Below are 16,447 nucleotides of genomic sequence, written 5' to 3' on the forward strand. Positions count from 1 at the left end.
CAGACTCACTCCCCCAGCTTTACTCCACCAGACTCACTCCCCCAGCTTTACTCCACCAGCTTTACTCCACCAGACTCACTGCCCCAGCTTTACTCCACCAGACTCACTGCCCCAGCTTTACTCCGCCAGACTCACTGCCCCAGCTTTACTCCGCCAGACTCACTGCCCCAGCTTTACTCCGCCAGACTCACTCCCCCAGCTTTACTCCGCCAGACTCACTCCCCCAGCTTTACTCCGCCAGACTCACTCCCCCAGCTTTACTCCACCAGACTCACTCCACCAGCTTTACTCAACCAGACTCACTCCCCCAGCTTTACTCCACCACTCACTCCACCAGCTTTACTCCACCAGACTCACTCCCCCAGCTTTACTCCACCAGACTCACTCCCCCAGACTCACTCCCCCAGCTTTACTCCCCCAGCTTTACTCCACCAGACTCACTCCCCCAGACTCACTCCCCCAGCTTTACTCCCCCAGCTTTACTCCACCAGACTCACTCCCCCAGCTTCCAGAGTTGTGGATTCATTCGTTTCCACTCAGCCCCATCTGCACTGTGTGTTGAGTTCCCAGTCCAGCCTGCTGGTTTTGTCTGTATCCCCTTAACATACACACACACACACACACCTATGCGCACAGCACGTACACACACTTAGGCACACCACGAGCGCGCACACACGTGTGTGTGTGTGTGTGTACACATTGTTTCAATCAAATACACAGTGCACAAGTAAATTAATCTACACACAGTTTGCCTGCAGTCAATAAATGTTTTTAAACGATCTGAAATACTGTACCAGATTCTGGTATCTGAATTGGAGAATGTGGTTTGTGTATAATTTATTATGTGTGGTTTGTGTTTTCAGTCTCACAGTAGGTGAGTCTAGATGTGATGTCATCTTTCTGTCTGTGGGTCACAGCCCTGAAGCCAAAACTCTCCAATAGGGAGCATCTGTCTAGGCTCCATATTAAATTGTCAGAAATGGCTGTGACATATATTAATTTCATCTGGGAGGGTGATAGATGGAATTGTCTGGAAGAAGCCCCCTGGCCCTCCTGTGCTGGGGTTTCAGCCCGGCAGACGGAACTTTAATAAGCTCTCAAACCAGCGGTTACCGTGGACGCTTCCCTCCTCAAGCTCTGCACTGATAAAACAGCTTCAATAAATAACAGTTTGCTGCAGTGGTCTATGGGCCCACAGCGAGGGGATGGAAGAGACGCCATGCTACGCTGCTCAATCTGTGCTAACCCCTGTTTAGTATTGGTAATCCTGCAGAAAAAGAGGTTTAACTTTATGCTAATTAATAGAATAGACTGTTTAATGATATCACATTGACAAATCGTGTGCGTGCGTGCACGTGTGTGTGATGTACAGCATCACATTAAGAGAATGTTTCACTTCATCTGGTGTTGCTGCCGCAAGTCATTTCCAAACCCCAGACATTCTGTAATTTCTTAAGTCACTGTGCTGAGGAGATGAAACTATCCAGCTAGGCCCTGCTGCTGCTGCCTTCAACATGGCTGAATGGTGACACATTAGACTTGAAGAGAAAGAAGAGAAGTTTCAAGCTGACATTTCAAAATGTTTGAGCTTGTAATGTATCATAATGCATCATGTAAAATGTGCTACAACATATACAGCACAGCTTTGGTGACTCCTGTCTCACACACTCATTTGACTGCTGCTATTGGACAAACTATACTTACTGGAATATACATTTGAATCCCCCTTCCGAACATCTATTTCTCTGTGTGTGTGTGTGTGTGTGTGTGTGTGTGTGTGTGTGTGGTGTATCCAGTGAATGTTTGGTAGTGGTAAAAAAATATTAGGTGGGTAAACTGATCGGCGGGTGCAGTGACATTTTCTGAGACGCATTATGATACATTACATTATGATACATTACATTACGATACATTATGATACATTACATTATGATACATTACATTATGATACATTACATTATGATACATTACATTATGATACATTACATGACATAATACATTACATGACATAATACATTACATTAGGATACATTACATTACGATACATTATGATACATTACATTATGATACATTACATTATGATACATTACATGACATAATACATTACATTAGGATACATTACATTAGGATACATTACATAACATTATGATACAATACATTACATTAGGATACATTTTATTAGGATACATTACATTAGGATACATTACATTATGATACATTACATTAGGATACATTACATTAGGATACATTACATGAGGATACATTACATGAGGATACATTACATTAGGATACATTACATGAGGATACATTACATTAGGATACATTACATTATGAAACATTACGTTATGATTCATTGCATTAGGATACATTACATTACATGATGATACATTGCATTAGGATACATTACATTAGAATACATTACATTATGATACATTACATTATGATATATTACATTACAATATGATACATTACATGATAGATTAGGATACATTACATTTTGATACATTACATTAGGATACATTACATTACATTAGGATACATTACATTAGGATACATTACATTAGGATACATTACATTAGGATACATTACATTACATTAGGATACATTACATTAGGATACATTGCATTAGGATACATTGCATTAGGATACATTGCATTAGGATACATTACATTATGATACTTTACATTATGATACATTACATTACATTATGGTACATTACATTAGGATACACTACATTAGGATACACTACATTACATTAGGATACATTACATTCGGATACATTACATTATAATACATTACATTAGGATACATTACATTAGGATACATTACATTAGGATACATTACATTAGGATACATTACATTTTGATACATTCCATTACATTAGGATACATTACATTAGGATACATTACATTAGGATACATTACATTACGATACATTACATTAGGATACATTACATGAGGATACATTACATGAGGATACATTACATGAGGATACATTACATGAGGATACATTACATTAGGATACATTACATTATGAAACATTACGTTATGATACATTGCATTAGGATACATTACATTACATGATGATACATTGCATTAGGATACATTACATTAGAATACATTACATTATGATACATTACATTATGATATATTACATTACAATATGATACATTACATGATAGATTAGGATACATTACATTTTGATACATTACATTAGGATACATTACATTAGGATACATTACATTAGGATACATTACATTAGGATACATTACATTAGGATACATTACATTACATTAGGATACATTACATTAGGATACATTGCATTAGGATACATTGCATTAGGATACATTGCATTAGGATACATTACATTACATTATGATACTTTACATTATGATACATTACATTACATTATGGTACATTACATTAGGATACACTACATTAGGATACACTACATTACATTAGGATACATTACATTCGGATACATTACATTATAATACATTACATTAGGATACATTACATTAGGATACATTACATTAGGATACATTACATTTTGATACATTCCATTACATTAGGATACATTACATTAGGATACATTACATTAGGATACATTACATTAGGATACATTACATTAGGATACATTACATAACATTAGGATACATTACATTAGGATACACTACATTAGGATACACTACATTAGGATACATTACATTACATTATGATACTTTACATTATGGTACATTACATTAGGATACACTACATTAGGATACACTACATTACATTAGGATACATTACATTCGGATACATTACATTATAATACATTACATTAGGATACATTACATTAGGATACATTACATTAGGATACATTACATTTTGATACATTCCATTACATTAGGATACATTACATTAGGATACATTACTTTAGGATACATTACATTAGGATACATTACATTAGGATACATTACATTACATTAGGATACATTACATTAGGATACACTACATTAGGATACATAACTTTACATTAGGATACATTACATTAGGATACATTACATTATGATACATTCCATTACATTAGGATACATTACATTAGGATACATTACATTAGGATACATTACATTAGGATACATTACATTAGGATACATTACATTACATTAGGATACATTACATTATGATACATTCCATTACATTAGGATACATTACATTAGGATACATTACATTAGGATAGATTACATTAGGATACATTACATTAGGATACATTACATTAGGATACACTACATTAGGATACATAACTTTACATTAGGATACATTACATTATGATACATTACATTCGGATACATTACATTATGATGCATTACATTATGATACATTAGGATACATTACATTATGATACATTACATTAGGATACATTACATTAGGATACACTACATTAGGATACATAACATTACATTAGGATACATTACATTAGGATACATTACATTAGGATACACTACATTATGATATATTACATTACATTAGGATACATTACATTAGGATACACTACATTAGGATACACTACATTATGATATATTACATTACATTAGGATACATTACATTAGGATACACTACATTATGATATATTACATTACATTAGGATACATTACATTAGGATACACTACATTAGGATACACTACATTATGATACATTACATTACATTAGGATACATTACATTAGGATACATTACATTAGGATACATTACATTAGGATACATTACATTAGGATACATTACATTATGATACATTACATTAGGATACATTACATTACATTATGATGCATTACATTATGATACATTACATTACATTAGGATACATTACATTATGATACATTTCATTACATTAGGATACATTACATTAGGATACATTACATTAGGATACACTACATTAGGATACATTACATTAGGATACATTACATTATGATACATTACATTCGGATACATTACATTATGAAACATTACATTACGTTATGATACATTACGTTATGATAAATTACATTATGTTATGATACATTACATTAGGATACATTGCATTATGATACATTACATTATGATACATTACATTAGGATACATTACATTATGATACACTACATTAGGATACATTACATTAGGATACATTACATTATGATACATTACATTATGATAAATTACATTATGTTATGATACATTACATTAGGATACATTGCATTATGATACATTACATTATGATACACTACATTATGATACATTACATTATGATACATTACATTAGGATACATTACATTATGATACACTACATTAGGATACATTACATTAGGATACATTACATTATGATACATTACGTTATGATAAATTACATTATGTTATGATACATTACATTAGGATACATTGCATTATGATACATTACATTATGATACATTACATTATGATACATTACATTATGATACACTACATTAGGATACATTACATTAGGATACATTACATTATGATACATTACATTCGGATACATTACATTATGAAACATTACATTACGTTATGATACATTACGTTATGATAAATTACATTATGTTATGATACATTACATTAGGATACATTGCATTATGATACACTACATTAGGATACATTACATTATGATACACGACATTATGATGCATGACATTATGATACATTACATTATGAAACATTACATTATGATACATTACATTAGGATACACTACATTAGTATACATTACATTATGATACATTACATTAGGATACATTACATTAGGATACACATTACATTAGGATACACATTACATTAGGATACACATTACGTTATAATACATTACGTTATAATGCATTACGTTATAATACATGACATTATGATACATTACATTATGAAACATTACATTAGGATACATTACATTAGTATACATTACATTAGTATACATTACATTAGGATACATTACATTAGGATACACATTACATTAGGATACACATTACGTTATAATACATTACGTTATAATGCATTACGTTATAATACATGACATTATGATACATTACATTATGAAACATTACATTAGGATACATTACATTAGTATACATTACATTAGTATACATTACATTAGGATACATTACATTATGATACTTTACAATATGATACATTACATTATGATACATTACATTACATTATGATACAGTGACAGAGGAGGGATGACACTTCTTAGCTCTGCACCAGAAGAGGAATCAATGGTGGCACATGATCTGTTATGAGGCTCCCTCTGTGACTGGTACAAAGACAGAGGAAGGAAACACACCCTTCAGGCCTGTAATCACAGACACACACACACATATGGATATTAACATGCTATCTCTCATCTCCTCTCCCACTATCTCTCATATTCTCTCTCCCTCCCTCACTCCTCTCTCTAGTCCCTTTATAGTGTCCTTAAAAGACAAGGGGAAGTAGGGAGGGAGGGAGGGAGGGAGGGAGGGAGGGAGGGAGGGAGGGAGGGAGAGTCCTTTGCCTCCATCTCATAACTGTCTTGTATTTCTATTATTGATTGTTTTGCCTGTGGTATTGACTGTTTTACAAGGGCAGGCTGAGTGTAATAGGAAAATGACAGCCCTTCTCTGTCCTTTTAACAAAAGATTAAAATGGCACCGTGACCTTCTTCTGTTCTCATACAGTACAGCAGGAGAGAAGTATCTACAGTCTCAATGGATCTTTAGTGTGGCAAGGAACAGCACTGTACAGTAGTGCTATTAGATGAAAGAGGAATGTTGTAGCAAACAGTATGGGCTGATCTCTACCTCTATTTCTGTGTGTTTTGACCTTTGACCCCCGACTGACCTGTGTCTGTATTCTCTGCGTCTTCCAGGTGATGGTGTTTGTCTATGCTCAAGACTGACTTCTCTCCGTCCTCTGTGTTTTTCCCTTTGACCCAGACTGACCCGTGTCTCTGTTCTCTGTGTGACCCAGGTGATGGTGTTTGTCCATGCTCGTAATGCCACGGTGAGGACAGCCATGGGGCTGATCGAGATGGCTAAGAACCGTGGAGAGTCTTCCTTCTTCCAGCCAGACCATGGACCGGACTACGGCCAGTGTGAGAAATCAGTAAGGAACATACGTTGGTTTATTTCTGTTTCAGGTGAGGAGTAACTACTGGTTAGGAGTAGACCTAGGTTAGGAGTAGACCTGGGTTAGGAGTAGACCTGGGTTAGGAATAAATCAAATGTATTTATATAACCCTTCTTAAATCAGCTGATATCTCAAAGTGCTGTACAGAAACCCAGCCTAAAACCCCAAACGGCAAGCAATGCAGGTGTAGAAGCACGGTGGCTAGGAAAAACTCCCTAGAAAGGCCAAAACCTAGGAAGAAACCTAGAGAGGAACCAGGCTATGAGGGGTGGCCAGTCCTCTACTGGCTGTGCCGGGTGGAGATTATAACAGAACATGGCCAAATGTTCATAAATGACCAGCATGGTCAAATAATAATAATCACAGTAGTTGTCGAGGGTGCAGCAAGTCAGCACCTCAGGAGTAAATGTCAGTTGGCTTTTCATATCCGATCATTAAGAGTATCTCTACTGCTCCTGCTGTCTCTAGAGAGTTGAAAACAACAGGTCTGGGACAGGTAGCACGTCCGGTGAACAGGTCAGGGTTCAGTAGTGGTCCTAAAACGGAACCTTGTAGTGGTCCTAAGCCAGAACTTGTCCGTGTAGACCAATTTGGGTTTCCAATCTCTCCAAAAGAATGTGGTGATCGATGGTATCAAAGGCAGCACTAAGGTCTAGGAGCACGAGGACAGATGCAGAGCCTCAGTCTGACGCCATTAAAAGGTAATTTACCACCTTCACAAGTGCAGTCTCAGTGCTATGATGGGGTCTAAAACCAGACTGAAGCATTTCGTATACATTGTTTGTCTTCAGGAAGGCAGTGAGTTGCAGCGCAACAGCTTTTTCCCAAAAAAATTGAGAGGAATGGAAGATTCAATATAGGCCGATTTTTAGTTTTTTAAATATTTTCTGGGTCAAGGTTTGGCTTTTTCAAGAGAGGCTTTATTACTGCCACTTTTAGTGAGTTTGGTACACATCCGGTAACTACTGGTTAGGAGTAGACGTGGGTTAGGAGTAACTACTGGTTAAGAGTTACTACTGGTTAAGAGTAACTACTGTAACTACTGGTTAGGAGTAGACATGGGTCAGGAGTAACTACTGGTCAGGAGTAACTACTGGTCAAGAGTAACGACCGGTTAAGAGTAACGACCGGTTAAGAGTAACGACCGGTTAAGAGTAACGACCGGTTAAGAGTAACGACCGGTTAAGAGTAACGACCGGTTAAGAGTAACGACCGGTTAAGAGTAACGACCGGTTAAGAGTAGACCTGGGTTAGGAGTAGACCTGGGTTAGGACGAACTACTGGTTAGGAGTGGAACTGGGTTAGGAGTAGACCTGGGTTAGGAGTAGACCTGGGTTAGGAGTAACTACTGGTTAGGAGTAGACCTGGGTTAGGAGTAGACCTGGGTTAGGAGTAGACCTGGGTTAGGAGTAGACCTGGGTTAGGACGAACTACTGGTTAGGACGAACTACTGGTTAGGAGTGGAACTGGGTTAGGAGTAACTACTGGTTAGGAGTAACTGCCGGTTAGGAGTGGAACTAGGTTAAGAGTAACTACTGGTTAAGAGTAACTACTGGTTAAGAGTGGAACTGGGTTAGGAGTAACTACTGGTTAGGAGTAGCTACTGGTTAGGAGTAACGACTGGTTAGGAGTAACGACTGGTTAGGAGTAACGACTGGTTAGGAGTAACGACTGGTTAGGAGTAGACCTGGGTTAGGAGTAACTACTGGTTAGGAGTAGACGTGAGATATTGTTGGCTACAGGGATTGTCAGGACCATCTGAGTCTTTATATGGAGCACAGGTACAGTGTGCCAAGGTTATGAAGCTTACATGAGTTCACGTTAGATAAAGGTGAATCTACATTACTATACCTGGACACACACACTAATCACTATTCTTCTAGACAGTGCACCAAAGCTGTAGACTGTTACTCCTACCCCTATCTATCGTGATAGTGTTTGAGTGGACTAAAGTTACTGTTTCTGGAGACTCCAGTCTACTGGAGTGTGTACCACAGTTACTGTAACTGTAGACTCCAGTCTACTGGAGAGGGTACTAAAGTTACTGTAACTGTAGACTCCAGTCTACTGGAGAGGGTACTAAAGTTACTGTAACTGTAGACTCCAGTCTACTGGAGAGTGTATTAGAGGTTGACTGATTATGATTTTTTATCACCGATTATTGGAGGACCAAAAAACGGTCGATACCGATTAATCGGCCAATTTTTATATATATATATATATATATATATATATATATATATATATATATATATATATATATATATATATATATATATATATATATATATATATTTGTAATAATGACAATTACAATAATACAAATATATTTAGTCTCAAATAAATGAAGAAACATGTTCAATTTGGTTTAACTATCATTTCGAAATCAAAATGTTTATTCTTTCAGTGAAATACAGAACCGTTCCGTATTTTATCGAACGGGTGTCATCCATAAGTCTAAATATTGCTGTTACATTGCACAACCTTCAATGTTATGTCATAATTATGTACAATTCTGGCAAATTAATTACGGTCTTTGTTAGGAAGAAATGGTATTCACACAGTTCGCAAGGAGCCAGGCGGCGCAAACTGCTGTATATACCCGGACTTTGCGAGCACAGAACGCAAAAGAAGTGACACAATTTGCCTAGTTAATATTGCTTGCTAACATGAATTTCTTTTAACTAAATACGCAGGTTTAAAAAAAAAAATGTACACAATATATATATATTTTTTTAAAATACACAATATACGCACCGCATTGATTATTTGCAACGCAGGACAAGCTAGATAAACTAGTAATATCATCAACCATGTGTAGTTAACTAGTGATTATGTTAAGATTGTTGTTTATAAGATAAGTTTAACCTTTCACGAGCCTCAACCCCAGATCCGGGAGCACCCCCCACCCCCCCCACACTGATTAGCATCGCTAGCATAGCGTCACAATTAAATAGTAGCATCTAAATATCATTAAATCAGTCCAAGACACCTAATGAAAGATACAGATCTTGTGAATAAAGCCACCATTTCAGATTTTTTAAATGTTTTACAGGGAAGACACTATGTAAATCTATTAGCTAAACACGTTAGCAAAAGACACCATTTTTCTTTGTCCACCATTTTTTCTCTCCACCAGTAGCTATCACCAATTCGGCTAAACTAAGATATTGATAGCCACTAACCAAGAAAAAACCTCATCAGATGACAGTCTGATAACATATTTATGGTATAGGATAGGTTTTGTTAGAAAAATGTGCATATTTCAGGTATAAATCATAGTTTGTCATTGCAGCCACCATCACAAATCTCACCAAAGCGACTAGAATTACTACAGAGAGCAACGTGTTTTACCAATTTACTCATCATAAAACATTTCTTAAAAATACACAGCACATAGCAATGGAAAGACGCAGATCTTGTGAATTCAGACAATATTTCAGATGTTCTAAGTGTTTTACAGCGAAAACACAATAAATCGTTATATTAGCATACCACATATGCAAACGTTACCCGACCATTGATTCAAGCCAAAGAGAGCGATATCGTTATCATCGCCAAAATATATTAATTTTTTCACTAACCTTCTCAGAATTCTTCCGATGACACTCCTGTAACATCATATTACAACATACATATAGAGTTTGTTCGAAAATGTGCATATTTAGCCATAAAAAAACGTGGTTATACAATGACAATACTAGCAAAACTAGCCTGAAAATGTTGGTCGCCATCTTTCACAGTGATCTTGTCTCATGGATATCTATTCATAAACTTGACTAAAAAAATATAATTTGGACAGCTATCGAAAGACAAATTAGTTCTTAATGCAATCGCTGAATTACATTTCTAAAATTATCCTTACTGTGCAATACAGGGTTCGCCAAGCGAAGCTATGCCAAACAAAATGGAGGAATATGCGTTTAAAAATTTTCGACAGAACAACGATTTATCATCTTAAATATTTCTTACTATGAGGTGATCTTCCATCAGATTCTTGGGCAATGTATCCTTTCTTGGGTCTAATCTTCTTTTGGTCGAAAGATGCCCTCTGTCCGTCGAAATGCCCACTAACGTTCGACCGGGACCCCGAAACGTGCCCGGCTCTTCAAAGAGCATCACATAGAAATGCCTCAAAATCGCACTAAACGGATATAAATTGCTATAACGGTTTAAATTAACTACCTTATGATGTTTCTAACACCTATAACGAGTAAAAACATGACCGACGCTATATTACTGGCTAAACCAAGGCTTGGAAAAAGGCCAGTCAGATATCCTTCTTGCGTTGAGCGCAGAGTCCAAAAGAACGCTACTTCCGGTATTTTGTGATTTGTAGAGGCCATGATTGCGCAATCGACTCCATTCAAATTGTCACCACTTACTGACATCTAGAGGAAGGCGTGGGCAGTGTTTGTATCCTCATAGGATTTACAGTGGCTTTAAAACTGATCTGGAACCAGAGGCCAAGAGTTCTGAAAACTCACTCACTGGGAGGAAAAGTGCTGTAGAATGAGTTCTGTTCCACTCAGAGACATAATTCAAACGGCTATAGAAACTAGACAGTGTTTTCTATCCAATAATAACAATAATATGCATATTGTACGAGCAAGAATTGAGTACTAGGCAGTTTAATCTGTAGAGCAAATTATGCTAATGCGAAACAGCACCCCCTATAGTTGCAAGAAGTTAATGCTAGCTAGCAACTTACCTTGGCTCCTTGCTGCACTCGCGTAACAGGTGGTCAGCTTGCCACGCAGTCTCCTCGTGGAGTGCAATGTAATCGGCCATAATCGGCATCCAAAAATGGCGATTACCGATTGTTATGAAAACATAAAATCAGCCCTAATTTCATCGGCCATTCCGTTTAATCGGTCGACCTCTTGTGTGTACTAAAGTTACGGTAACTATGGACTCCAGTCTACTGGAGTGTGTACTAAAGTTACTGTAACTGGACTCCAGTCCACTGGAGTGTGTACTACAGTTACTGTAACTGTAGACTCCAGTCTACTGGAATGTGTACTACAGTTACTGTAACTGGACTCCAGTCTACTGGAGTGTGTACTACAGTTACTGTAACTGGACTCCAGTCTACTGGAATGTGTACTACAGTTACTGTAACTGGACTCCAGTCTACTGGAGTGTGTACTACAGTTACTGTAACTGGACTCCAGTCTACTGGAATGTGTACAACAGTTACTGTAACTGGACTCCAGTCTACTGGAGTGTGTACTAAAGTTACTGTAACTGGACTCCAGTCTACTGGAGTGTGTACTAAAGTTACTGTAACTGGACTCCAGTCTACTGGAGTGTGTACTACAGTTACTGTAACTGGACTCCAGTCTACTGGAGTGTGTACTACAGTTACTGTAACTGGACTCCAGTCTACTGGAATGTGTACTAAAGTTACTGTAACTGGACTCCAGTCTACTGGAGTGTGTACTACAGTTACTGTAACTGTTCTCCAGTCTACTGGAGTGTGTACTAAAGTTACTGTAACTGGACTCCAGTCTACTGGAGTGTGTACTACAGTTACTGTAACTGGACTCCAGTCTACTGGAGTGTGTACTACAGTTACTGTAACTAGACTCCAGTCTACTGGAGTGTGTACTACAGTTACTGTAACTGGACTCCAGTCTACTGGAGTGTGTACTACAGTTACTGTAACTGGACTCCAGTCTACTGGAGTGTGTACTACAGTTACTGTAACTGGACTCCAGTCTACTGGAATGTGTACTACAGTTACTGTAACTGGACTCCAGTCTACTGGAGTGTGTACTAAAGTTACTGTAACTGGACTCCAGTCTACTGGAGTGTGTACTAAAGTTACTGTAACTGGACTCCAGTCTACTGGAGTGTGTACTACAGTTACTGTAACTGGACTCCAGTCTACTGGAGTGTGTACTACAGTTACTGTAACTGGACTCCAGTCTACTGGAATGTGTACTACAGTTACTGTAACTGGACTCCAGTCTACTGGAGTGTGTACTACAGTTACTGTAACTGGACTCCAGTCTACTGGAGTGTGTACTAAAGTTACTGTAACTGGACTCCAGTCTACTGGAGTGTGTACTACAGTTACTGTAACTGGACTCCAGTCTACTGGAGTGTGTACTACAGTTACTGTAACTGGACTCCAGTCTACTGGAGTGTGTACTACAGTTACTGTAACTGGACTCCAGTCTACTGGAATGTGTACTACAGTTACTGTAACTGGACTCCAGTCTACTGGAATGTGTACTACAGTTACTGTAACTGGACTCCAGTCTACTGGAGTGTGTACTACAGTTACTGTAACTGGACTCCAGTCTACTGGAGTGTGTACTACAGTTACTGTAACTGGACTCCAGTCTACTGGAATGTGTACTACAGTTACTGTAACTGGACTCCAGTCTACTGGAATGTGTACTACAGTTACTGTGTGTACTGTAAAGTGGCTGTGTCTCCTGGGCTGGCTCTCCTCTTTGGCTCAGGCTACAGACAAACACCGTTATTTATGAGCATTCATTTATGAGATTTAAAGGAGAGGAAAGTGAGAGAAATTGAGGTCAGGCACCTCTTTAGAGTGGGTTCCTGGGGGGAGAGCTGTAAACAAAGAGGAAGGATGTGTGTGAGAGTTAGAGAGGCCCACTCTGCCCCCGTAGATACCATGAACAAACTTTACAGCACTCAGATACAGGCCAATCAACAGGCCAGGGAAGTGGAGCTCTGTCACTCGGCGTGTGTTGTCTAAGTGTTTTATCTACTGGGTGTTTGACTGCCTTCTACCTATGCTGTGAATGAGAACAGCACAGGTGTTGAATGTGCTTGAGGAGGACAGTACTGATATTTAACCTGTAGACCATGGAGTAGAGTTCTGGTTGAAGATGAAGACTGAAGAGGCAAGCAGACAGACCGGCAGGCAGACAGACCTACACACCTACAGATGTAGACAGACAGTCAGTGGTGTGTAGCCATAAAATGTGAAATTAGCATGCTATAGTAATTTAATAGGATCTCTGTGTGTGTAGCTTGGCCCATGCTCTAGTCCAGTTGGACCAACCAGACTCACTATTTCTTGTCTAGGTAGAGGAGCGTATGATCAGAACCTGCTGGTCAGAACCTACTGGTCATGATTGACTGTAGCTATGGGCTCAGGATGAATAGAATCAATCACACAGGACAGGGATCAATAGACAGCCACACACGCACACACACGCACACGCACGCACACGCACACACACACACACACACACACACACACACACACACACACACACACACACACACACACACACACACACACACACACACACACACACACACACACACACACACATAGACCAGTGTCAGGGTTGGCCTGCTGCTCCTTCAGTGATTTCTGAAAGTCACTCTGCTCCTCTCCACCTCACACAACTACTGTACCACTGGGGCTACGGCATGGACCGCATTCTCACTGTGCGTGTCTTTTTTTGTGTGCGTGCATGTGTTGTGCGCACACACACTCTTAATTAATGGTGTGTGTGCACGGAGAGTACACAGGGGTGTATCTGCAGCAGTCCTCACTGGACGACGGTTAGTCAGACTGTATGTCTCTCCGTATTTAAATCTCCCCCAGCAGAGAGAGAGAGCAGTACAGCAACATGAGGCAGAGTGATAAATCTACTAACCTTTCCTTTATTCCTCGGGGCCGGCCCATGATTGATGTGCCTCTAATCTTCCCTCCTATTTATATGGGGAAATGTATAAATATACAAATCATATCACTTTTCACGCTTTGTAAAACCACAAATACACATGAGAGGTTATGTAGTGGGTTGAAAATGGTGCCTCGTGGCCTGGTTTGACAGAATGGATATGAATTAATTGAAGATAGTGTGTGTGTGTATGCCTGGGAATATACATATTTTAATTGTGTGTAGCACAATAATACACATAATTATCTGTTGTTTATAATACTTGTAAGGAGACTAAAATAGCCATCAGAAGCTAATCAGCTGTAAAGAGGACTGTGTGCTCCTGTTGAGCTGTGAATTAGACCCTCAGTACAGATGGGGCTGCAACACTTTAATCAGTGATACAGTAAGATACAATTATTGTTACGTTCGTTTGATTTCTGATGTTAACCGTTAAATGGAGTAAACCCACGATTAAAGCTGTTTGTTCCATGGTTTATACAGTATATGATTAAAGCTGGTTCTTCCATGGTTTATACAGCATATGATTAAAGCTGGTTGTTCCATGGTTTATACAGTATATGATTAAAGCTGGTTGTTTTATGGTTTATACAGTATATGATTAAAGCTGGTTCTTCCATGGTTTATACAGCATTTGATTAAAGCTGGTTGTTCCATGGTTTATACAGCATATGATTAAAGCTGGTTGTTCCATGGTTTATACAGTATATGATTAAAGCTGGTTGTTCCATGGTTTATACAGCATATGATTAAAGCTGGTTGTTCCATGGTTTATACAGCATATGATTAAAGCTGGTTGTTCCATGGTTTATACAGCATATGATTAAAGCTGGTTGTTCCATGGTTTATACAGTATATGATTAAAGCTGGTTGTTCCATGGTTTATACAGCATATGATTAAAGCTGGTTCTTCCATGGTTTATACAGCATATGATTAAAGCTGGTTCTTCCATGGTTTATACAGCATATGATTAAAGCTGGTTCTTCCATGGTTTATTCAGTATATGATTAAAGCTGGTTGTTCCATGGTTTATACAGCATATGATTAAAGCTGGTTGTTCCATGGTTTATACAGTATATGATTAAAGCTGGTTGTTCCATGGTTTATACAGTATATGATTAAAGCTGGTTGTTCCATGGTTTATACAGCATATGATTAAAGCTGGTTGTTCCATGGTTTATACAGCATATGATTAAAGCTGGTTGTTCCATGGTTTATACAGCATATGATTAAAGCTGGTTGTTCCATGGTTTATACAGTATATGATTAAAGCTGGTTGTTCCATGGTTTATACAGCATATGATTAAAGCTGGTTGTTCCATGGTTTATACAGCATATGATTAAAGCTGGTTGTTCCATGGTTTATACAGTATATGATTAAAGCTGGTTGTTCCATGGTTTATACAGCATATGATTAAAGCTGGTTGTTCCATGGTTTATACAGTATATGATTAAAGCTGGTTGTTCCATGGTTTATACAGCATATGATTAAAGCTGGTTCTTCCATGGTTTATACAGCATATGATTAAAGCTGGTTCTTCCATGGTTTATTCAGTATATGATTAAAGCTGGTTGTTCCATGGTTTATACAGCATATGATTAAAGCTGGTTGTTCCATGGTTTATACAGCATATGATTAAAGCTGG

The 16,447-nt window shown here is 37.9% G+C and overlaps 1 protein-coding gene across 2 annotated transcripts in view; it reads left to right on the plus strand.

Moving 5' to 3' along the window:
- The window catches only part of LOC129857329 (activating signal cointegrator 1 complex subunit 3), a 155,619-nt gene that overhangs the window by 71,020 nt on the left and 68,152 nt on the right, over window positions 1-16,447 (plus strand). For both annotated transcript variants that reach the window (XM_055925461.1, XM_055925460.1), the window contains exon 15: window positions 6,966-7,100. In XM_055925461.1, coding sequence (XP_055781436.1) covers window positions 6,966-7,100 — 135 coding nt within the window. The remainder of the gene's footprint in view (window positions 1-6,965; window positions 7,101-16,447) is intronic.

This window comes from Salvelinus fontinalis, chromosome 6 (genome assembly GCF_029448725.1).
Source record: "Salvelinus fontinalis isolate EN_2023a chromosome 6, ASM2944872v1, whole genome shotgun sequence".
NCBI lineage: Eukaryota > Metazoa > Chordata > Actinopteri > Salmoniformes > Salmonidae > Salvelinus > Salvelinus fontinalis.